General features: G+C 54.8%; 1 protein-coding gene across 1 annotated transcript in view; it reads left to right on the top strand.

Moving 5' to 3' along the window:
* The window catches only part of PRELID3B (PRELI domain containing 3B), a 320,500-nt gene that overhangs the window by 293,973 nt on the left and 2,243 nt on the right, over positions 1-24,284 (top strand). Inside the window, exons 2-6 of the mRNA XM_056108111.1 lie at positions 19,488-19,527; positions 21,771-21,939; positions 22,857-22,946; positions 23,460-23,530; positions 23,645-23,747. Coding sequence (XP_055964086.1) covers positions 19,496-19,527; positions 21,771-21,939; positions 22,857-22,946; positions 23,460-23,530; positions 23,645-23,747 — 465 coding nt within the window. The 5' untranslated portion in view covers positions 19,488-19,495. The remainder of the gene's footprint in view (positions 1-19,487; positions 19,528-21,770; positions 21,940-22,856; positions 22,947-23,459; positions 23,531-23,644; positions 23,748-24,284) is intronic.

Here is a 24,284-nt window from a genome sequence, read left to right as displayed (position 1 = left end):
CTGATTGGCTAGGGCTTCAATGACCGCTTCCGTCTCAACAGAATCAAAGGCCTTCTTTAAATCAATGAACGTTAGACAGAGCGGCATCTTGAACTCCCGAGAAACCTCAATGAGCTTGGTTACCGTGTGGATATGGTCGATGGTGCTGAATCCTTTGCGGAACCCGGCTTGCTCGCATGGTTGTCCTTCATCTAGTGTTCTGCCAATCCTATTTAGGATGACTCGAGTGAACAACTTGTAGATGACAGACAATAGGCAGATCGGGCGATAGTTGCCAATGTCATGGATGTCTCCCTTCTTGAACAGTAGTACGGTCCTGCTGGTTTTCCATTGAGATGGAACCTTGCATTCAGACAGGTAGCAAGTGAAGAGCCGACCCAGTGTATTGATGAGTACTGACAGCAGGTTCTTCAGGTGTTCAGGTCTGACCTTGTCTGGGCCGGGTGCTGTTTGTTTCTTTACCGATGAAATGGCGTGTGGGATTTCGGAAGGGAGAACGTTGGGAACAACATACCCATCCTGTGGAATTTGGTATGTCGGCAAGTGGACATGGCTATCGAAGAGATTTGAGTAGAAGTCATGGATAATCTTCTCCATTGCTGTTCTGGAAAATGTGATAGATTCATCAGGACGTCGGAAGGCAAGTCATCTTGGTCTTGTAGTTGGCGAAGGACCGGCGGGCGTTACGAATACTTTTCCCGGCTTCTGCCGCATCTACCATTACTTCTGCTCTTCTCTCTTTGAGGTCTTCCTTGATCGCATCTCTGCACTGCTTTGCGAGCTCGGACGTTAGCTTGCGGTTGCCTGAGGCATGCGCCAAACCACGCTGGCGAATTAGCTCAAGAGTTTTCGAAGATGGGCGATTTTTTGTGGCTATCTCTCCCTTGGCATTCCTCGCACATTCATGGAGGTGCTGAACCAATCGATCGTATTCCTCGTCAATGTTGTCAACAATGGCATCTTCCCATGTTGCCGCAATAGTACCAATAGTGCCTTCTTGTATATATGTATATACATATTTTATATATACATATTGTACATATGTCACGGTCCTCCCGTGTTCATTGATTTGCTCGACCAGGCCCAGTAACATTGTGAGCCTTGTTGTTACTGTGTCTGGCATATCGAACACGTCACGGGTGGCTTGCCAGGCTCTGCCGTGCGGGCAAGATACTCTCGGTAGCTTGCCGGGCTCTCCGAGAGGGGCGGAGGAATCGAACTCGGGTCGGCCATGTTGGCTGCGTGCAAGGCCAACGCCCTACCCGCTGTGCTATCACTCCAGCCCATTGTACATATGTATATATGCCATATGTGCTTACATACATATAATCAATATGTCCTCATGCAACATGTTGGAAACTGAAAACAGATATCTCCCCATCTATGTTCATGACATCAGTTACTTGGGGCGCTCACCTTTATCACTAGAATATTAAGTGTTTCTCAAACGGGAACACTCTTTATTAACAGTAAAAAAAGTAAAAGGCCCTCCCGTTGTTCGTCGATTTGCTCGAGCGGGCCCAGTAACGTCTCCATTGGAGACTTTGTTGTTACTGTGTCTGGCATATCGAATACTCTCGGTAGCTTGCCGGGCTCTCCGAGAGGGGCGGAGGAATCGAACTCGGGTCGGCCATGTTGGCTGCGTGCAAGGCAAACGCCCTACTGCTGTGCTATCGCTCCAGCGATAATATTAACAGTATTATCCACATATCCATGTAATCCACATATCCATGTAATCCACATATGATAATATTAACAGTATTATCCACATATCCATGTAATTTTGCACAAACTAGCAGCTTATAAGTTTAACAAGTGTTCTTTGTATAAATCTAAAGAAATTCACAGATTATTAACTCTTGTATACTTGTATATTCATTATTAAGGAATCCAGTGCACCTTTGTAATGGAATTTTTGCCGGTTTCAACTTGAAATTCTGACACTCTTTGCTTTATGTGTTTTGTTGCTATGTTATTTGGTGCATATGAAATCGGTTTTAGTGTGTACTGTGTTTATCTTTGAATAATCACTTATTTCACTTAGTGTGTTATCTCAAATCATTTTATATCATTGTTACAAGGCAGCTTCTTTTATCTACCATCATTACTAAAGCTTTAGAGATGCCTTGAAATTTCACTTTGTCAGTGTCACTTTTTTTTTTTTTTTTTGCTTTTTGGGTCCCACCCAGCGGTGCACAGGGGTTCCTCCTGACTCTGCACTCTGGAATCACTCCTGGCGGTACTCAGGGGACCATATGGGATGCTGGGAATCAAGCCCGGGTTGGCCACGTGCAAGGCAAACGCCCTCCCCGCTGTGCTATCGCTCCAGCCCCTGTCCGTGTCACTTTTGAGAAACGTGTTTTTCATGAACTGGGGAGTCTCTGAGTATTTCACCTCTTAGGGAAGCTCTGCGTGAAGTTTGTGATTTTATCTACATTTGATTTTTTTTCCTTCTCCAAACAGTCTTTTAGATTTTTTGTTTAACATTTTATTTTATTTTTGATGGGTTTTTTTTTGGGGGGGGGAGGGGGGATCACACCCAGCAATGCTCAGGGCTTAGTCCTGGCTTTGCACTCAGAAATCAGTCCTGGTGGTGCTGGGGGACCATATGAGATGCCGGGGATAGAACCAGGGTCGGCTGCATGCAAGGCAAATGCCGCCCTTCTGTGCTATTGCTTGGCCCAACAGTCTTTAGATTTTTATTAAATTTTATTGACCACAGGGCTGGAGAGATAGCACAGCTGGTAGGGCGTCTGCCTTGCACGCAGCCGACCCGGGTTCGATTCCCAGCATCCCATATGGTCCCCTGAGCACTGCCAGGAGTAACTCCTGAGTGAAGATCCAGGAGGAACCCCTGTGCATTGCCGGGTGTGACCCAAAAAAAAGAATTTTTATGGACCAGCACGATTAGTGTCATAGCTAACATCATCCTTAGTTTTAAGTCACTTTACAAGCATTTTAAGTCAGTTGAAGGGGGGGAAAATTCCTGGTGCTCCCTCCGCACCCTTCCGGAAGAGCCCAGCTTGTCCAGTGCACCCGGACGCCCTGAGCTCGCAGGCCCACCTCTCCCCACGCTCGGGACTCGCTTTCTCCGACCTCACAGCTGCTCACCGGCTTCCTGAAATGCTGATTCCTATTTCTTGCGCTGTGACCTCCGGGCTTCTTGGTTGAGTAGAAAAGTTTTAACTGTTGTCCGCAAGTTCTAAACGTTTCCTGCAAGTTCCTCTGAGTCTCATACACACCATACATGGCGCAGGGTTCGCTCTCTCCTTTCTAGACCACTTTTACTGTTTTCTGTCCCCTTCCCCATTTTCAGTCAGTGCCCATGGACGCTGGCGGCAGAAATCTCGCCCTGCTGGTGGAGTGGGCTCCGAGTGGGCTGAAACATTGTCTGAGACTCACTAGGGATGACTGTAAATCACTGTAGCACTGTCTTCCCATTGTTCATTGATTTGCTCGAGCGGGCACCAGTAACATCTCCATTGTGAGACTTGTTACTGTGTCTGGCATATCGAATACGTCTCGGGGAGCTTGCCAGGCTCTGCCGTGCGGGCGGGATACTCTCGGTAGCTTGCCGGGCTCTCCGAGAGGGGCGGAGGAATCCAACCTGGGTTGGCGTGTGCAAGGCAAACGCCCTACCCGCTATGCTAGCACTCTGGCCCAGTGACTGTAAATCACAGTGTCTTCATTTTTAAAATTTTTTTTCTATGAACCATAAGATTTGATCAATTCCTTTTCATGCGAGAAGCTTGAAAAGGATGTCCCCAAACTCAACTTTTCCTTTGTAATGAGCATTTTATAAGACCCTTTCTTAGAGTATCACCATTGTTCCTGCTTTAATATTAATTTCCTGCACCGCCTCCAGGGGGCGCCAGGATGGTCCTGGCTGAGGGGCTGATGGTTCAGCTGCTGGCCCTTTCTGTGGGTTCAGTTAAAGGAGGCAGATTTCGGGGGACAGGAGGGAGCGCTGAGTGATATTTTTTTTGCAGAGGTAGCCTATAGGCCAGACAAGTCTGGGAACCGATGACACAGACCATGGAAATAGCACTTCCATTGTTTTCTCTAGAACTTTCTCACCTGTTGCACTCCCGCTGTTCATGATCTGCCGAGTGGGCCCAGTAACATTGTGACACTTGTTGTTACTGTGTTTGGTGTATTGAATACCTCACAGCTTGCCAGGCTTTGCAGTGCGTGCAAGATAGTCTCAGTAGCTGGCCGAGCTCTCCGAGAGGGGCGGAGGAATCGAACTCGGGTCGTCCTGGTCAGCCGCGTGCAAGGCAAACGCCCTACCCACTGTGCTAATTGACCTAAGTGAACGACAAATATGATTGAAACTCCTGTCTGTACAGCACCGAGTTCCTTTAAGAATCTCCTCCTCTTCGGGGCCGGAGCGATAGCATAGCAGGTAGGGCTTTTGCCTTGCACATGGCCAACCCTGGTTCGATCCCTGGCATCCCATATGGTCCCCCAAGCACCGCCAGGAGTAATTCCTGAGTGCAGAGCCAGGAGGAACCCCTGAGCATTGCCAGGTGTGACTCAAAAAGAAAAAAGAAAAAAACGATCTCCTCCTCCTCCTCCTCCTCCTCCTCCTCCTCCTCCTCCTCCTCCTCCGCCTTCCTTAAGATGTCACCGTACCTTTTACAACTGAAGTAGCATGTTGACGTAACTCTTTGTGAACCCCAGTGTAGATCTAATGATTTCGTGCGTCCCCCGATTTCGGTGGCACATGTGTGGTGGGGGCGGTCAACTCGTAGCGCCCGAAGGCCAGTGAGGAAGCCTTGCTCCTGGCTGGCCTTGGAGTTTCCAGTGTTGGTGCAGCCCTGCTGCCTGGAGCCCCAGCCAGGGCTTCCGGAAGGGCCACTAATATGGGCCACAGGAATGAAGCGGTCCTGCTCCCTCCGAAGGGCCTCGCCCACCGTCTTCCTGCACTGCCTGGGGGTTTCCACCCAGCTCTGGAACTCACGACCCCAAGCCACTCATCTGAAAGCCTCGCCTTTATCCCCTGAGAGAACCTACTAAGTGCCTCAAAGGAACGGGGGGATCTGAAGACGGACACAGGGCCCCAAGTGTCACCTGTCCTGAGGGAGTCTGAGGACTGTGGGGCCTGGCCGGCGGGCAGGGCTGCCCAAGACCACACAGGCAGGGCCCTCCCTGGGCCTCCTCTTCCTTCCTGACCCCGGAACCACAGCTTCGGTCCCCTTGTGCCCTGCCATGCCACCAGTTTTTCCAAGTTTATATCATTTCCAGAGAATTCTATGATCTAGTTTCTTGCTAAAGCTTCTGAAGACTTCTTTACAACAGATTCCTGCATTAGGATGAAGGGGATCACTTGATCGCTTGACTTGACTTCCTGTTAATCATTGATTCGTTCGAGCGGGCGCCAGTAATGTTTCTATTGGTCCCTGTCACGTGCCGGTGTAGCCCAATGGCATCTGTTCGTTCGAAGAGACTCAAGCCGATGGTTCAGGGTCTTGGTTGTTCAGGATGTAGGGGGAAATAAGGTATATTGAAGACTCTGAATAGATTATGTCAAAATACTTTGCAGAAAGATCAAACCAGTGTATACGTTCAACAAAAGTGTATAAAGAGACGGGGGCCGGAGCGATAGCACAGCGTGTAGGGCATCTGCCTTGTACTCGGTCAACCTGGGTTCGATTCCCAGCATCCCATAGGGTCGCCAGGAGTAATTCCTGAGCCAGAGCCAGGAGTGATCCCTGTGCATCTCTGGGTGTGACCCAAAAACAAAACAAAAAAATGTATAAAGAGACTATTTCACTTTACATTCACCAACTTTGAGAAAAGAGCTGTATTGTAATTATAATCAATTGAATCAGCCAAAAATAGTATATTATTGGCGATTATTGGACCCCTGATAAGCCAGCATTTTCCACATCAGCCAGCCAGGGACACTGTCCTACCCATTGTAAAAAGTAAAGTAAAGTAAAGGCCCTCCCGTTGATCATAGATTTGCTCATGCGGGCCCAGTAACGTCTCCATTGGAGACTTTGTTGTTACTGTGTCTGGCATATCGAATACTCTCGGTAGCTTGCCGGGCTCTCCGAGAGGGGCGGAGGGATCGAACCTGGGTCGGCCATGTTGGCTGCGTGCAAGGCAAACGCCCTACCACTGTGCTGTCGCTCCAGCCCATTGTATAGTTATATTTTTGTTCTTTGAAGGTTTTTAGTGTGGTTTTAATAGCTTTATAAGTTTTCTTCTGCCCCCACGTTGGGTGTTCCTCCCCGGAGCCTTGGAGGGGAGCAGGTTGAGCTTTCCTCCCCGCCCCGACCAGGGCTCCGGCAGCCGAAGACCTCCAGGACCAGCCACCACCATGCTGAGACCACTCTCCGCACCCATGAAGGTACTGGCAGAGGGACAAAGTCATGCGGGTTCCGGGGCCGAGACCTCCAAGCCTACTCAAATTGGAGTCGAGCATCTTCCACCCAGATCCTCCAAATTCCAGTAGGCGGGGGTCACACCCACCACCTGGCCCCCTGGCGCCATGTAATCCCATCAGCGGCCAAGACTCAGAGACTATAAAATCCAGATTCCGGAACCGCGCGGCCGCATTCGCGGCCGCGAGACATCTTATCAGAACTTTTTTTTTATGACATCTTATTGTCTCATTACTACTTTGGAAAAACTTGCAGGCTATCGAATGTAGCCTGCCCACAGGGCAGAGTCTGGCAAACTCCCCGTGGCGTACCAAATATGCCAGATACCAGTAACAATGAAGGGTCTCTTTCTCCTAAATAGCCTTGAATATAATCTCAGGGCTAGGATGAAAGAGACGTTACTGGGGCCTGCTCGAGGCAATCGACGAATAACAGGATGATGAAATGAAATGAAATGAAATAAGTTTTCTATATTAATAAAATTGATTCCCAATATAAAATGTTTGTGATAAATATTTTCTTACTGTATTTTCTTCTTAATTTTGCAATTTTTTGATGGGGGATCGGGCTGGGACACACCCAGTGGTGCTCGGCTGAACTCAGTCCTGGCTCTGCGCTCAGGGATCACTCCTGGTGGGCTCCGAGGACCATGTGGGATGCCAGGGATCAAACACGGGTCGGCTGCATGCAAGGCAATGCCCCCTATCCACTGTAGCTCGTTCCGGCCCCCTTAATTTCCCCTTTAATGTTTTCTACATTTGAGTCTCCGAAAGTGCAGTTTAGTCTGTATAAGGAATTACATTCTTTGGTGAGCCTTTGATCTAATGTTCATTTAGGTACATGACCTGAGCTAATACCACTTTCTGTGTTTTTCAAATAGAAAACTGACTCCCCGCACCATTTTTTAAATGTTTGTCCTTTTTCCTGGATTCCAAGTGGCAACTTAAAGTTTGATATGCACTGAAGTCTATTTGAACGCGATCCATGTCTCCTACCCATTCCTGACAAGTGTCGCACACACTGTTTTGCCCTCATTGCTGGGGATTGCGTAACGGTGGGTGGATCAAACTCACCTTCGCCTTTTCAACGCTGTTATTCTCACCTCAGTCTTTTGAATAGACATTAGAACTGCTGTCACCTTCCTCGAGTGTCTTGCTGGGATTTTTTTTTCTTTTTGGGTCACACCTGGCGTTGCACAGGGGTTACTCCTGACTCATGACTCAGGAATTACTCTTTGTGGTGCTCGAGGGACCCTATGGGTTGCTGGGAATTGAACCGGGGTCGGTTGCGTGCAAGGCAAAGGCACTCCCCACTGTGCTATTGCTCCAGCCCCTGCTGGGATTTTTACTGGAACTTTATTAAACTGTCACTGTCACTGTCACTGTCCTCCCGTTGTTCATCGATTTGCTCGAGCAGGCCCAGTAACATCTCCATTGTGACACTTGTTACTGTGTGTGGCCTATCGAATACATCATGGGTGGCTTGCCAGGCTTTGCTGTTCAGGCGAGATACTCTCGGTAGCTTGCCGGGCTCTCCGAGAGGGACGGAGGAATCGAACCCGGGTCGGCCATGTTGACTGCGTGCAAGGCAAACACCCTGCCCGCTGTGCTATCTCTCAAGCCCAGGGTGATGGGGGCTGGAGCGATAGCACAGCGGTAGGGCGTTTGCCTTGCACGCAGCCAACATGGTCGACCCGAGTTCGATTCCTCCGCCCCTCTCGGAGAGCCCGGCAAGCTACCGAGAGTATCTCACCTGTGCGGCAGAGCCTGGTGACGTCAAGCTCCCCGTGACGTATTCGATATGCCAAACACAGTAACAACACAGTCTCCAATGGAGACGTTACTGGGCCCGCTTGAGCATTATTAAACTAATCACGGGAAAACTGACGAATCTTTCTACCTAATCACCCTGAAAAGCAGTGTTTGCCTTCCTCAGCTTTTACATTTTTCTGAAAACCATCCTGGCTTTCTTTATATAAATCCTCTACCACTCGTGCTAAAGTTGCTTCTTAGTTGGAAGACGCAAACGTACTGTTAAAAGATAAATGAGTGGGTAGGAGCAGCAGTGCCGTGGGCGGGGGGGCCAGTTCAACCCCCGGCACCCCACATAGTCCCCTGAGCACCACCAGGAGGAGTGACCTTAGTGCAGAGCCAGGAGTGACCCCTGAGCATCAGAGGTGTCCCCCGCCCAATTAAAACAAAAAGATAACAGTTCTAGTAAGAAGTCGCGCGGAGGCTCTAGCTAACGACGGAGCTGACGCTCGTATCGTGCCGGGAACTTGTTTTGATCTTCTCTGTCTTGATCTTCTGATTGTCAGTGTACAGGTCTGTCATCTTGTCATGCTGACTCCCAGCTATTTCATCTTTTGCAACAAGATCGAGTCTTTTTGCTTAATTTCCCTTTTCTCTAACTCTGCATGCACAGAAATACAACAGAGGCGCGTGTTGGTTTTATTTTCCGCCACGGGACACGGCCGCAGCCCCCTTCCCAGCAGCCGGGCAGCGCACCCTCTCCTCCAGAAAGAGCCAGCGCTCCTGCTTCCTCTTTTGTTCCTTTCTCTTGCCTCATTGCTCTAACCAGGACCTCCAAGACAGTGTTGAGAAGCGCGGGTACCAGTGGGAAATCTAGTCTGGTTTCCCGGAGAAAAAGCTTCAGCGACCCACCGCTAAGTGTCCTGTCAGCTTTGGGTTGGTTGTACATGCCTCTGGGTATCTGAAGTATGTTCCTTCTCCTCTCCCCCTATTTGTTGAGAACTTTTGGAAAGGTGGGAAATTGGGGCTGGAGCAATAGCAGAGCGGGTAGGGCGTTTGCCTTGCACTTGGCAGACCCAGGTTCGATTCCCAGGATGATGATGAAGAAGAAGAAGAAGAAGAAGAAGAAGAAGAAGAAGAAGAAGAAGAAGAAGAAGAAGAAGAAGAAGAAGGAGAAGGAGGGTGGGAATTTTTTTTCATAATTTTATTTATTTATCTTCTTATATTTATTTATTGAATCACTGTGGGAAAAGTTACAAAGCTTTCAGGTTTAAGTCTCAGTCATACATTGATCAAACACCTTTCCCTTCACCAGTACTCATTTTTCACCACCAAGAACCCCAATATACCCCCCTCAACCCTCCCAATGCCTGTGAGGCAGATGATTTCTACTTAACTCTTCTCTGCATTGATTACATTCATTATTTCGACAAAAGATGCACCATTATTGTTTAGAATTCCCCCCCAACAATCAGAATTGCTTAAAAGGCATTGTGAAATACTTTGTCTTCTATAGCTGGTTATGAGAATCATATAATGTCGCCTGGCCGCTATCGTGGCCACGCGAGGGGGGAAATTTTTTTTTTAAATGTTTTCCCTGAGTATTTTATCTCTTAGGTCGTTTTGAATGGAATTTCCTCACTACTGCTGGCAGGGTGAGGGTAGAAGCACGGATTTAAATGTTTTCAATTAATTTTCAATAAAAATTAAAGGATTTATATTAGCTTTTCAAATAATTCATAGTTACCCAACATAGAATTCTAATAAATATACAGCCGGTGCTCAGTGCTGATTACCCCCATCCGAGCAATGCGTCCGTGGCTGACGGAAACCACCGAGACTCCACGAGGACCTTCCTGGGGGCCACAGTGCGGGTCCGGGAGGGAGGGAGGATGCCGGTGTCCGTGTTAGAGCCTGTCACCAGGTGAAGGTCGCACACGGCCTGCAGAAGGGGACATTTGAAACATTTTCATTTTTTTTTCTTTTGTTGGGTCATACCCGGCGATGCTCAGGGGTTCCTCCTGGCTCTTCACTCAGGACTCACTCCTGGCAGTGCTCAGGGGACCCTATGGGATGCTGGGAATCGAACCCGGCTCAGCCGTGTGCACGGCAAACGCCCTTCCCGCTGTGCTATCGCTCCTGCGAAAGGGGACATTTCTGCCCTCCCAATGGTCAGTGCCCGGGACGAACTTGGCCCACTGTCCTCCGTGCCCGGAGGCCCCAGAGGAAGCAGCAGGGTGCGAGGGGGCGGCAGCACCTGGCGTCTTCAGACATGCCAGGGCAGAGCCCTGTCGCTGCGCCCCTAATCGGGTGATCAATCACCCGCCTTCTCTAATAGGGCCACGCGCTGATTAACCAAGGACATATGGCTCTGAATTTTCCCCGGTCCGGGCCCAGGCGAACAGCTGTCGCATGCAATGAGGCGCTCTGGGCTGCGGGCACGAATCCCCCCGCCCCAGCTGCCGTCTGCTCCGCGCTGTTCTCCCAGCCGGGTCTCCGGAGGCAGAGCTGCCGGCCCAAGGGACGAACCGAGCGCTCTCTGGCTTGGCCCCTGTCGAGCGAGGGTCTCGGACGCCCTGACCTCTGGTACTCTGTGGGGACGGGGCGTTGTTGGTTGGTTGGGTGCCACACCCAGCTCTGCTCAGGGCTTACTCCTGGCTGTGCTCAGAGATCACTCGTGGTGGGGCTCAGGGGGCCCTGTGGGAGGCCAGGGATCGAACTCAGGTGGGCGTCATGCGGGGCCAGTGCCCTGCCCCCGGGATCTTGCTCCGGGTCTCGAGTTCTCTTCTTTTGCATTTTTTGGTCACACTTGGCAACATTCAGGGGCTCCTCCCGGCTCTGCACTCAGGAATCACTCCTGGCGGTGCTCGGGGGACCCTATGGGATGCCGGGGATCGAACCCGGGTCCACCACATGCAGGGCAAACGCTCTGCCCGCTGTGCTATCACTATGCCCCCCCCTTTTTTAATGTTCTTTTTTTTTTTCGGGTCCCGAGTTCTTGGCTTGGCTTGACTTGACCTGCAGCACAAGCAACTCTCAAGAAATAACGCCTGCAACCTCAGCTGCTGGCGTGGCCTTTGTTCCGTTCCTTCCCCGAGAGGCCCTGCCTGGCGCTGCCGAGAGCTTCTCGGGCAGCCACCGAAGCAGCCAAGAGGCAGGAGCAAGGAGGCCCATTTCCAGAGCCCACGGCCGGGCCTTCTCTCCACGCTCTCGCGGACCCAAGTCTCGCTGGACCGGGGCAGTGCTGCCTCTGCTCCCTCGGTCAGCGTGTGGTGGGCTTCCTTGCTCTGTCCCCAAAACACCTTCGGTGAAGGCAGCGGAGCCGGGACGAGCGTGGACAGTCCAGATTGGGGCGGGCACCCCGGTGGCGGCGGCGGCCAGGCACACGGCTGGGCTTTCTCAGGCTGGTCGAACCCCATCAGAGACACCAAGTTCCCAGGCCTGGATGCTGGCCCCGAGGCCCCGGGATGCCGCCCCACTCCTGGGGGTTGTCCTGAGGGACACTCAGAGGCCTCAAGCTCATGCCAACCTTCTGCTGCGTGGACTGCAGTCACCAGATGTCAAGTCACTTTCTTTCTGGAAACTTTGGCTAAGATGGGGTGATGACGTAGGCGGGTGGACAGGGAACGGCCCTCGGCAATGAGACTCGGTGCAAGAAAACTAATGGGAGGGAAGTACTAAGGCTGGCCCACCCTGTGGCCACGGAGAAGAGGGGGGGGGGGGGGGGGCAGCAACGGACCCTGGGGAGACTGGACCCTCCCCAGGAAGGAAACGCCTCGCATCCCCTGGGACCTCTCCCTTAATCCGATTAACTTCAGTGATTCAGCCCGGAGAAGAACTTGAAGAACTTCAGAACAATCCAGACCGAGACATCCTGAGAAGATCCTCTATAAAGGCCACCTGGGACAAAGGGCACAGACGCTGCCCGAGCCCATGTGCGGCTGCACCCGCCTGGCCAAGCACACGTGTCGCCTGCATCTCCCGTCTTGAGATGTGGACTTTCACGCTTTGTTGTCTAATGCTGGGGTGGGTGTAGGGGCTCCCTCCGCCCTTGGAGAAGCCAGGGTTCTCTCTTGAGTGCATCGTTCTCTCTCTCTCTCTCTCTCTCTCTCTCTCTCTCTCTCTCTCTCTCTCTCTCACACACACACACACCCTTCAAAAACCCTCCAAATAAAATCTATTTACTTTTCACTGCCTGTCTACTCCTGAAATTCCTTCCTGCGAGGTGAGACAAGAACCCAGTAACGCTGGGTCCCGGATGGCAGAGGCGGATGGGGAGAAAGTGACCATCTCTCTCCTCCTGCTTCACGTGAGTCACCGTGGGGCCCACCCACATCAGCAAGAGACACCTCAGTCTGCCCCTGTGGCCCCTGGCCACCTCCTGCTGGGTACCTCCTCACCCCCCATCTCCCCCAGCCCCTCTCCCCACCCCACCCCCGCCACACCCACCAAAGTCAAGAAGCCAGTGCCTGGGCTGGGGTGGGAGGGGGAGGGCTGTGCTGTCCCAGGGGCAGCCATGACAGACCCCAACTTCCGGCCAGGGGTTGGGCTTGTGGCGAGTGTTGTCACCTGCCAGCCTCTCGCCTCGGAAGAGTGAAGCCAACTTCGAGGCGGACGGCTGCGTCTGCGCCGGTCGCTCATAAGACAAATTGATTTGGCTTTAAAATCAAAATTACCCTGACTTTCTCGAGATGAGCAATTACTGGCAGAGCCAAAGTCTTCCCGGGAGAAGAGATTCATTTCTCATGACAGGAATTCAGGGATAACTTGGTTAAGGGCGAGTCGAAGGGGAGCGGGTGGGGGAGGGGCCCAGGGCTGGGAAGTCTGGCCCATTAGCCCGAGTCGGCCGGCAGTGATGGGAATGGAATTGAATTTGATTCCAGAAATTTGTCAAATTACAAGTAACACGAGATTCCTGACATTAGGAAGTGGCGGGCTCCCGCGCCCAAGCCCCTCCCCGCTGCTGCCGAGGAGGGGTCTTTCCTGTTTTCCAGTTTCTCCGTTCTGGGGCCAGAAGGCGCCTCCACAGCCCCTGAGTACTCAGGCCTCCGGCGGAGGAGAAAGGAGAGAGAATGCGAGGACTTTGGACTTTGGGCCTGGGACTTCTAAGGTGCCTGCCTCGCCCTGTCCCCTGGGCGTCAGCCTCTTGCCTCCCCTCTGGTCATCTTTCTCTGCCGGCCCACATCTTCAGTTTCAGCTGGCCCCAATTTTTAGTGTCTAATTAGTGTCCACTTAAAAACAGCAGCAGGGGACTGGAGCAATAACACAGCGGGGAAGGCGTTTGCCTTGCATGTGGCTGACCCGAGTTTGATTCCCAGCATCCCATGTGGTCCCCTGAGCACTGCCAGGAGTGATTCCTGAGTGAGTGCAGAGCCAGGAGGAACCCCTGTGCCCGGCCAGGTGTGACCCAAAAAGTTAAAAAAAAAAAAAAAAGACAGACTTTACCCTGGAAAATGAAACATAAAACAGTGATTGACGTGATAGAGCTGTAAATATAGTTAAAACACACACACACACACACACACACACACACACACACACACACACGCATCTGTGGAGGGACGTGCACATGCCTATTACCGAGACAGATACACATACCTTCAGCTAAGTGCCAGTCTGGGCCAGGACCTTCCTGCCGATGGGCAAACACCCAGCAGCACAATCCTGTACACACGGCACAGGGCACGTCTCTGCAGAAACAGCTCAGAACTTGCTTCTCACAGCTCGCTCTGTGTACCTAGATCTCTGCGTCCTAACCCGGGTTCTCTCTGAACGCCTCCCTCACCGTCCCCTCCCGCCTGCTAAGAGCTTCAGAGCCCCTGACGTCACCTCCGGACCATTCCTGCCTGAGGAGTGACCACCTCAGCCTGACCAACGGGTGCCTCTCCCGGGAGTTCCAACCGCCCATTTCCAGCCATGCCCATCCAGCCAGAAACTGGCCAAAGCGGCTGACCTTAGCAGGCGAGCCCCAGCCCAGAGCGCTGGTTCGGTTCTGAGTGACCCGTGTGTGAGGACTGCCCTGCCCACTCCGGGCAACCATTTCACAAGGAAGACTCAAACACCAAGAAATGGAACCAGCAGGGCCGGTCCCCTAGCCCAGAGGACACTGCGGCGTGATGTGCGTGTCCCCGACCCCCGAATCCCACACTGAACCCCTAAAATGATGGTGTCGGGTGAGAGCTTCAGGCGCGAGACGTGAGCTCTATGAAAGCCGTCCCTTCCCCCGCGACCCAGGACAGCCATCCACTGGCCGGCCAGCACCTGATTTGAACTTTGGTGTTCCAGAGCCATGAGGGGTGGGCTCCGGGGTGCGGAGGCAGGGCTGCTGTGTCTTGGGCCCTCGGGTACAGGGGTGCAACCCTGGGCAGGACTGGGAAGGGCATTCGGGGTGGCTCCATCTCTGCTGGAACGGAGCAAGAGCGAAAGTTCAAGATCACAGATCACACAGAACCCAAGGGTGTGGGAGTGACTGGCCGACCAGCGGAGAAGGCAGCGCTGCAGGGTTCCGCTGAGCTGGACAGTGGATGGAGAGGAGTTGGTGGCCAGGCAGGCGGGGAGCCCATTAGCCGTGGCCCGGGCTTTCTGCATGAGGACAGCGCACAGGCCTGGGCCAGCTGCTGCTCTGTGACGGGGGGACTGTCCCCTCGGCAGGGGCGTCGGCAGCAGTCACTAGGCTCCAGGCCCCTCCTTCGGGGGCGACCAGGAAGGTGGGCAGACAAAGCCCCACGTGTCCTGGGTAGCCGAGGCCTGGCGCGGTGAGAGGGCAGGGGGAGAAGATGTCGGGACCGGGCTGAGGACCTTTGCCACGGGGCCAGGAGAAAGGCTGGGACAAGAGCCAAGGAGCAGAGGGACTGGACACGGGCCCCGAGGGAGGTCTGTGCGGAGCCCCTGGGTCCCCGCTGACCGGACATGCACGGGACAGGCAGCGGCCGGCTGCCGCAGCTATACCCCGATCTATTTTTTTTTCTTAAATTTTTATTAGTGAAACACCATGAGGTAGAGTTGTAGACTTACAAATTTTTGTGCTTGGGCTTCAGTTATACAATGATCGAGTACCCATCTCACCACCAGTGCCCATTCTCCACCACCACGGGTCCCAGTATCCCTCCCTCCCCCCATCCCCCCTTCCCTGATCTATTTAAAGGCTGCTCGTAGGAAATGGAACCAACAGGTGCTGGGGCCAGGCCAGTGCACCGCAGGGAGGGCGCGGGCCCCGCACACGGCCAAAAAAAAAAAAAAGAGAAAAAAATGGAGCAGGCGTGCGCTCAAGCCCACCCAGAGGACACGAAGGCCCGGCTGAGTCTGGAAATGAAGCGCCCAGGGTGTGTCCCCTCGACGCCCACCCCAGGCCTGTGCCCACAGGGTAGCTGCCAACCCTCTCCCCACACACCCCTGCAGCTCTGCCCCCAGCCGCTTTGCCCTGTGGGTTGAGGGTCCTAGGAGCCAGTGACCACCTGTGAAGGACATCCCTGCGTCTGAGAGGCCCTGAGCATCACGTGATGCTCTGGCACCTAAACTCTGTCCCGGTACTCACCTGGCCGGGGAGACACCGTAAGCACAGAGGTGGTCTTCAAGGAGGGGCTTCTCCATCGCCCTCCAGAAGTGCTGACCCTGCGGTTGCCCCAAATGTCGGAAACCCGACTTTTGTGGTAGTGGTGGACTGTGTTTGCATTTTCCCCTGTAAAAATAATAATAATAATAATAATAAGGCCCTCCCGTTGATCGTCGATTTGCTCGAGCGGGCCCAGTAACGTCTCCATTGGAGACTTTGTTGTTACTGTGTCTGGCATATCAAATACTCTCGGTAGCTTGCCGGGCTCTCCGAGAGGGGCAGAGGAATCGAACTCGGGTCGGCCATGTTGGCTGCGTGCAAGGCAGATGCCCTACCCGCTGTGCTATCATTAACTTTAAAAGTAAGCACCACCCCTGCATCTCCCCTGCCCCCCGCATCCCTCCCTCCAGAAGACCAGCTCTCTGTCAAGGTTTCGTGTCCCAGCACACGATGGGCTGCTTCAGTATCATGTGGGTGATTTTCTTCATCTTGGAAAAAACCCAAATACACTTGGGTGTCTCCCCCAAACCCATCTCTCCCGACACCACAAGTAAAATCAGATGATATCACAGGGGAGGGGTGGGCGCAGGTTAAGTGCCCTTTAATTTTCACAGCTCTGATCATCGGAATCTTGAACTAGAGGACAGAGTGACGTCCTCCAAGAGCAACAGAACAGGATCCTAGGTTGCGAACAGCTTCAAGGAGCCCCTGGAGGAGGAGGACCAGCTGCTCTGTGCTGGTGGTTCCTGAACCGATGAGTTGGACACCCAGCAGCGCTACCTTGGCATCTATATCCAAGCCAGGGGATTCTCCGCAGCCCCTAAAACATTGCCGCCCCAGGGGTTCGCTCGAGTGTCAGAGGATTGTGCTTGAAGTCCACACACCACAAACTCTTCTTAGCAAATACCCAACCATCTTGTTTCCTTCCTAGAGAAGAAAATAATAAATGCATTTTTTCCCAGTATTTTCTTTATAGAAGACTTTGGCTGTTTTTAAAAAAAAGTATTATTCCTGACTTTTATTTATTTTGCTTTTTGGATCACACCCGGCGATGCACACGGGTTACCCCTGGCTCTGCCCTCAGGAATTACTCTCGGCGGTGCTTAAGGAACCCTATGGGATGCTGGGAATCGAACCTGGTTGGCCTCGTGCAAGGCAAACGCCCTCCCCGCGGTGCTGTCGCTCCAGGTTCCTTTTTATTGATGTTTTGCAGCCAAATAAGGGAGGAACAAGAATGAGCTGGTGCTTCTAAGTACCCGCGGGTTAAGACTTGGCCTCCTCAGCCATCGTTTCGAACGGCCAGTTGTGGTGTTGGTGGGTACACGGCCGTGAAAGGGGAAGAGGAGAGCGGGCGGGGGTGTCGGGCTGGGAGCAGGGCCGGGGTCTGTCCGGACGCGAGGATGGCGTGCCAGCCGCCGCTGCCTCCCTTCTGGGTCATCCACTCACTGACGCAGCAAACAAGTGTCAGGTGGGGCGGGAGAGTGACCGAGCAAGGCCAGCGGCGCCTCGCCCTTAGGAACCTCCAGTCAGTCACAGGTTTATCAGCCACACGTTCGTTCCACAGGTGATTGTTTCCTTCTCAACGAACGCTCTGAGCCTTTGCCACACTGAGGCACCAAGAGTCATCCCGGAGCGAGCCAGGCAGGATTCTTGCATCCCAGGGCTTACGTTTGGCAGTTAAGCAAACAGCTGAGACAATCTGAGCCAAGCAGACACGTAAGAGCACCCAGGCCCAGGTCGGGGAAGGGCCCACGGTGGGTGGGGGTGGTGGGAGGGGGACGCTGGCACCCAGGCTTCCTGATTACGCCAACCGAGGCCGGCCGCAGCCATGCTGAGGGGCAGGAGGCGGCGGCTTCTGGTCTGTCCCACACCAGGCCCTCATCCTGGAGCTGACAAACGCACACGTTTGTTTGGGTGTTGGCGAGTTGGTAGGTGTCAGCTCTGTCCCACGCCTGAGACTAGGTGGCCTTGTTCAAAGCGGGTAGCTTTGAACCCCCTTGTCCTGGGCTAAGGTTTGTAGATCAGTTGGTTGTTTGGATGGATGATGAATTTGTAGTCTGGGGTAGGTAAGGGAGAAGGTGGTTGATTGGATGGATGGGTGGATGGATGGATGGATGGATGGATGGATGGATGGATGGGTGGATGGGTAGATAGAAGGATGGATGGGTGGGTGACTAGATGGGTGGATGGATTCGTGGTTTGGTGGATGGATGGATGGATGGATGGATGGGTGGGTGGGTGGATGGGTAGATAGAAGGATGGATGGGTGGGTGACTAGATGGGTGGATGGATTCGTGGTTTGGTGGATGGATGGATGGATGGATGGATGGGTGGGTGGGTGGATGGGTAGATAGAAGGATGGATGGGTGGGTGACTAGATGGGTGGATGGATTCGTGGTTTGGTGGGTGGATGGATGGTTGGATGGATGGATGGATGGATGGGTGGGTGGATGGGTAGATAGAAGGATGGATGGGTGGGTGACTAGATGGGTGGATGGATTCGTGGTTTGGTGGATGGATGGATGGATGGATGGATGGATGGATGGGTGGGTGGGTGGATGGGTAGATAGAAGGATGGATGGGTGGGTGACTAGATGGGTGGATGGATTCGTGGTTTGGTGGATGGATGGATGGATGGATGGATGGATGGGTGGGTGGGTGGATGGGTAGATAGAAGGATGGATGGGTGGGTGACTAGATGGGTGGATGGATTCGTGGTTTGGTGGATGGATGGATGGATGGATGGATGGGTGGGTGGGTGGATGGGTAGATAGAAGGATGGATGGGTGGGTGACTAGATGGGTGGATGGATTCGTGGTTTGGTGGATGGATGGATGGATGGATGGATGGATGGATGGGTGGGTGGATGGGTAGATAGAAGGATGGATGGGTGGGTGACTAGATGGGTGGATGGATTCGTGGTTTGGTGGGTGGATGGATGGATGGATGGATGGATGGGTGGGTGGGTGGATGGGTAGATAGAAGGATGGATGGGTGGGTGACTAGATGGGTGGATGGATTCGTGGTTTGGTGGATGGATGGATGGATGGATGGATGGATGGGTGGGTGGGTGGATGGGTAGATAGAAAGATGGATGGGTGGGTGACTAGATGGGTGGATGGATTCGTGGTTTGGTGGGTGGATGGATGGTTGGATGGATGGAGGAATGGGTGAGTGGGTGGATGGGTATGGGTGCATATGTGACTGGCTGGCTGGATAGATGAATGGGTAAAGGGATGGATGGAACGATGGATGGGTGGGTGGGTGAATGTATGGGTGGGTGAATGTAGGGGTGGGTGTATAGATGGACGGGTGGGTATGGTTGTATGGATGGATGGCTGGGTGTATGGATGGTCGCGTGGGTGTGTGGACGGGTGGGCGGGGGACAGGCGGACGGAAGGATGAACGTGGACCCTCCTTGGCCTGGCTTGGCCTGGAGGCGCAGGCTCCTCTTCAGGGGGCGCCGCTCCCCGGCCCGCGAGAGCCCCGGGGTGCTGCCGCGCCGGCTCGCAGGCCGGTCCGTCCAGCGGCCTGGCCACGCCGGGTGCGGCCCAGACAGAGGTCAGCGCGCCTGCGCGGCCCCCGCCCGCCGGCGCCCCGGCGCTGCCCCCGGCGCTGCCCCCGGCGCTGCCCCCAGCGCTGCCCGCGGGCCCGGGCGGGGCGGGGCGGGCGGGGCGGCGGCCGCGCCGGCGCAGTCGGGGCCGCGGGCCGCGTCGGGACGTCCGGGCGCGGGCTCGAGGGCGCGTGCGCGGGGCGGGGCGGCCGCTGTCCTGGCCGGCCGGACGTGCGCACCGGGCACCATGAAGATCTGGACGTCGGAGCACGTCTTCGAGTGAGTCGGGCCGCCCGCGGCCGCTGCTGGTTCCGCCGGGGCGGGCCGAGTCCCGGAGCCGCTTCCCGCCGCGCGCCCCGACCCCGGCGCCCCGCTCGGGGGACCCCGCTCCGCGCGTGGGACCCGGTTGGGCGAGGCCCGGCGCCCCCCGGCCGCGTCCGACGGGGGGGACGGGGGCCAGGGAGCCGCAGCCGCGCGGGGCCCGGTCCTCGCCTCCTGGGCCGAAGCCTCTGGGCACTGACCACCTGGGCCTGACCCCTGGGACTGACTCCTGGGCCTGACTCCTGGGTCTTAACCCCAGGGACCTCACCCCTGGGACCTGGCCCCAGGACCTCACCCCCCTGGGCCTGACCCCTAGGACTAACTCCTGGGTCTTAACCCCTGGGACCTCACCCCTGGGACCTGGCCCCAGGACCTCACCCCCTGGGCCTGACCCCTAGGACTAACTCCTGGGTCTTAACCCCTGGGACCTCACCCCTGGGACCTTGACCCTCGGACATCACCCCCTGGGCCTGACCCATAGGCCTAACTCCTGCATCCTAACCCCCTGGACCTAGCCCCTGGGACCTGACCCCCGGGACTAACTCCTGGACCCAACTCCCTGGATCCTAACCCCCTGAACCTGACCCCTGGACCTAACCCCCGGGGTCTTAACCCCCGGGACCTGACCCCAGGCACTAACCCCTGGACCTGATGCCCAGGTCCCAACCCCCTAGGGCCCAGGGCTCCTGGGCATTCAAGCACTCTCATCTGACCAGGTCCCCACCAAGTGGCCCATTGGTTTGGGGCCCGGCCCGGGGACAGGGTTGGGCCCCAGGCAGCCCACTTCCAGCCCGCAGTTATTAATTTTTCAGAGGTGGCGGGCGCGGTGATAAGCGCAGGCCCTGGGATGGGGCGTCGTGGAGACGGGCAGAGGGCTCCACTGATTTTCATTTTAGATAGTTGCCTTGGTAACAGTCGGAGCGCGCTGGGCCCGTAGCCCGTCCATTTGGGGGGACCGTTTGGATTTATGGAGCCGCCCTGCTCAGGCACCAGCATCGATTGCCGGGAAAGGCTGGAGATTAGAAACAGAATGAGGTTCATTTATGTGATATGATTGGGAAAGCGAAAACATTAAGAATGCTGTCACCGGCCCACGGCTCCCGGGGCCGGGAGGCTTTGCGCGTTCTTTCTGTCAATACGACGCCGCTGCTGGGCCTCGCTTGCGAGAAAGTCGAAGGAGATGAATGCCCACTCATTTTTGCTTTTAAAAAAAAATAACGCACCGTGCTCCATCAGCCAGAGTCAGCCACCCCGAGCCCAGGAGCGGCTCGCATGGGTGTGGAACGTACAGCATCCCGGTCACGGAGAAGCCGCGGAGGGAACAGACGTGCTTCACACGGAGCGTGGCCCAAGCACGTGTCCCTTTACAGGAAATGAAGCTGCCGGGGCCCATTTCAGCCCCAGATGATAAGCAGGTGCTTATTATATTAGAGAATAGCAGATTAGATGTGCTTCAAAAACATTTACTTGTCCCGAGTGACCTTTTCGGAACAGAAGTCAAAATCAGCCCTTTGAGGACCGCTGTTATTACCTTGACGGGGAGAAGAACCTTTTTCACATTACAGTATTTAAATCAGTGAAGCCTGGGGTCTTTTTGGAATCGCTTTAGAGTTTTCAGCGCCTGTAACTCCTTTTTTTTTTTTTAAAGTTTTTTTGCTTTTTGGGTCACACCCAGCGATGCACAGGGGTTACTCCTGGCTCATGTACTCAGGAATCACTCCTGGCAGTGCTCAGGGGACCGTACAGGATGCTGGGAATCGAACCCAGGTTGGCCGCGTGCCAGGCAAACGCCCTCCCCGCTGTGCTGTCTCTCCAGCTCTGCCTGTAACTCCTTTAGAACGTCATGGCATGGATGAACTGCATTCTGTAAATTGTGTTGCCCATTTCTTTCCGAGATAATTGGTAATAGATTCTGGCGGTCAGTGGTTCTTCGGAACTCTTTGCCTGTGGGAGTAGGCATGGGTGACCAGGAAGGATGGGGGGGTGGGGGAACCTGCACCAGGTCGCCTTGCCGGACCTGGGCTGTGCCCAGTGCCCTGTGCCGGCGAGGTGACCGCAGCCCGGACTCACTCGAGTGGCGGGAGGGCCTCAAGCATCCTGCGTCCCAGAAAATAGTTGTCCCAGGGTGAATTGATTCAGCACCCACGGGCCCGGGCGGGGTGCGGGTTTCGTTTGTCAGCGTGTGTCGGTTCCCTTGACAGCCACCCGTGGGAGACGGTGTCGACGGCGGCCATGCAGAAGTACCCCAACCCCATGAACCCCAGCGTGGTGGGCGTGGACGTGCTGCGCAGACACGTGGACGGTGCCGGGAAGCTGCACAGTCTCCGGCTGCTTAGCACCGAGTGGGGCCTGCCGGCCGTCGTCAAGTCCGTGAGTCGTGGGAGCCGGTCCGGCGGGGGGGGCGGGGGTGCTCTTGGCGGCGGTCCCAGCTGTATGATACTGAAATTGCGTTATGAGAGTCGGATGAGTTGGGAATGTTCCAGGTGTCACAGACCCTGAGTAAAGCCTTGAGGAGCCCCGACAGCTCAGGCACGACAAGCGTGTCCTGTCCTCGGGCCTCGTGGCCTTTGCTGGGGGCTGGTCACCTCCCTGTGCTCCACTCGCCCTCAGCGGGGCCTGCCTTTCTTTCTTTCTTTCTTTCTTTCTTTCTTTCTTTCTTTCTTTCCTTCTTTCCTTCCTTCTTTCTTTCTTGCTCTCTCTTTCTCTTTCTGCCTTCCTTCCTTTCTTCCTTTCTTTTCTTTTTGGGTCACACCCAGCGATGCTCAGGGGTTCCTCCTGGCTCTGCACTCAGGAATTACTCCTGGTGGAGCTCGGGGGACCCTATGGGATTCTGGGAATCGAACCTGGGTTGGCCTCATGCAAGGCAAACGCCCTCCCCGCTGTGCTATCCCTCCAGCCCTATCATCGGGGCTTTCCTTGCTAAGGTGTATCTGGTGGGTTATTCCCTTTGTGACAAAGGCATGACTGGGGTCGGAGTCGGAGCGACACAGGCCGGGACTGACGGTCCCCTTGCAGAGCCGAGGGAGGCCGCGACAGCGTTGCAGGTTCCCGGGGCCCCGGTTCCCCCATCCAGTCCCGTCTCTCCCGGGCTGCGGGCACCTTGGGCAGCACTGAGTGTCTGAGCCCCTGCGCGGCCCCGAGACCGGCCTCCTCCCTCCCGGCCTTTGTCACATCCGTCAGATTTGTGGTTCAACTTGTTAGCATGTTTTTACTTTCGAATAAAATCCCGCCGCGCTTGTTAAGAAAGCCGGTCCTTCCTGATTCCTAATTCCGCACGTTTTACGCAGATTATTGGCGAGGCAAGAACCAAGACGTACGTGCAGGAGCATTCTGTGGTCGACCCCGTGGAGAAGACCATGGAGCTGAAATCCACTAATGTGAGTCGGCGCCGCGCCCACTTCCCTGTCTCTTCTCTGGGGACACGTGTGCGGCCTCCACACGGGAGACCCACTGGGTGCTCGGCTCGGCCTTGGCTTCTCGGCACAGTGCTCAGAGGGATTGTCGTCGGTCCTGTTTGGTGATGCATTTAAAAACAAACAACGGTGGGGCTGGAGCGATAGGACAGCGGGGAGGGCTTTTGCCTCGCACGCGGCCGGGTTCGATCCCTGGCATCCCTTAGGGTCCCCAAGCAGCGCCAGGAGTGATCCCTGAGTGCAGAGCCAGGAGTAACCTCTGAGCGTCGCTGGGTGTGACCCAAAAAAAGCCAAATAGATAAATACCGGGCAGCGAGCAGTGAGGTATCGTTCCATTCGCACGGCTGGTGTGCAAGTCGCTTTATCGGCTGTTTTTCTTTTTACGTGCTGGTGGCAGGATCGGGGTGTGTCGGACTTGGCTGTGTCTTTGACCTGGGTTTCCAAAACGACTCGGCTTTTTTTATTTCCCTCCTGTAGATTTCATTTACAAACCTGGTGTCGGTAGATGAAAGGCTTATATACAAACCACATCCTCAGGACCCGGAGAAGTGAGTAGGCGAGTGCGCCGGGCTGTCTGTCCTGGAGGGCGCTTCCTTCTCCCCCGGCTCCTGTTCTCTGGGAGAGGCGCGCCGGGCGGTAAGGCTGGGCTGTGTGTGTTACAGAACTGTCCTCACGCAAGAAGCCATCATCACCGTGAAGGGCGTCAGCCTCAGCAGCTACCTCGAGGGCTTGATGGCCAACACCATCTCCTCCAATGCCAGCAAAGTAAGTGGGCCTCAGGCCGCTCGGCCCCCCACCCCCCACCCCGGCTCTTCCGCTTGGCGCTCAGCCGGGGGCAGTTAAGTTGCTCTCCGGGGCCTCGGTTGACCGTCAGACATGAAGAGTAAATTAACAGGATTCTGTATCTGTGCTCTGAAACCTGCAGAGTGGTGGTTTCAGACCCCTTCCAAGTCGGGGCTGGAGCGATAGCACAGCAGGGAGGGCGTCTGCCTGGCACGCGGCCGACCCGGGTTCGATCCCCAGCATCCCATAGGGTCCCCCGAGCACCGCCAGGAGTAATTCCTGAGTGCAGAGCCAGGAGGAACCCCTGGGTACCGCTGGGTGTGACCCCAAGACCCCTTCCAACTCATGTTTGCGCCATTGAGAACTTGTGATGTACAGCAAAGCAAGTTTAGGGAAATAGATGCCCCTGAGCTGCGTTTTAGGACGTGTTTGATCTGGTTGTCCAAAAAAGACTCCTCGGCGCCTTCTGAATTAGATTGGGGCTACACAGCGTAGCAGGAAAGCTCTCAGGCAGGAGCT

This window comes from Sorex fumeus, unplaced genomic scaffold (genome assembly GCF_029834395.1).
Source record: "Sorex fumeus unplaced genomic scaffold, SorFum_2.1 ptg000193l, whole genome shotgun sequence".
NCBI lineage: Eukaryota > Metazoa > Chordata > Mammalia > Eulipotyphla > Soricidae > Sorex > Sorex fumeus.
This window is presented reverse-complemented; position numbering and strand designations above follow the sequence as displayed.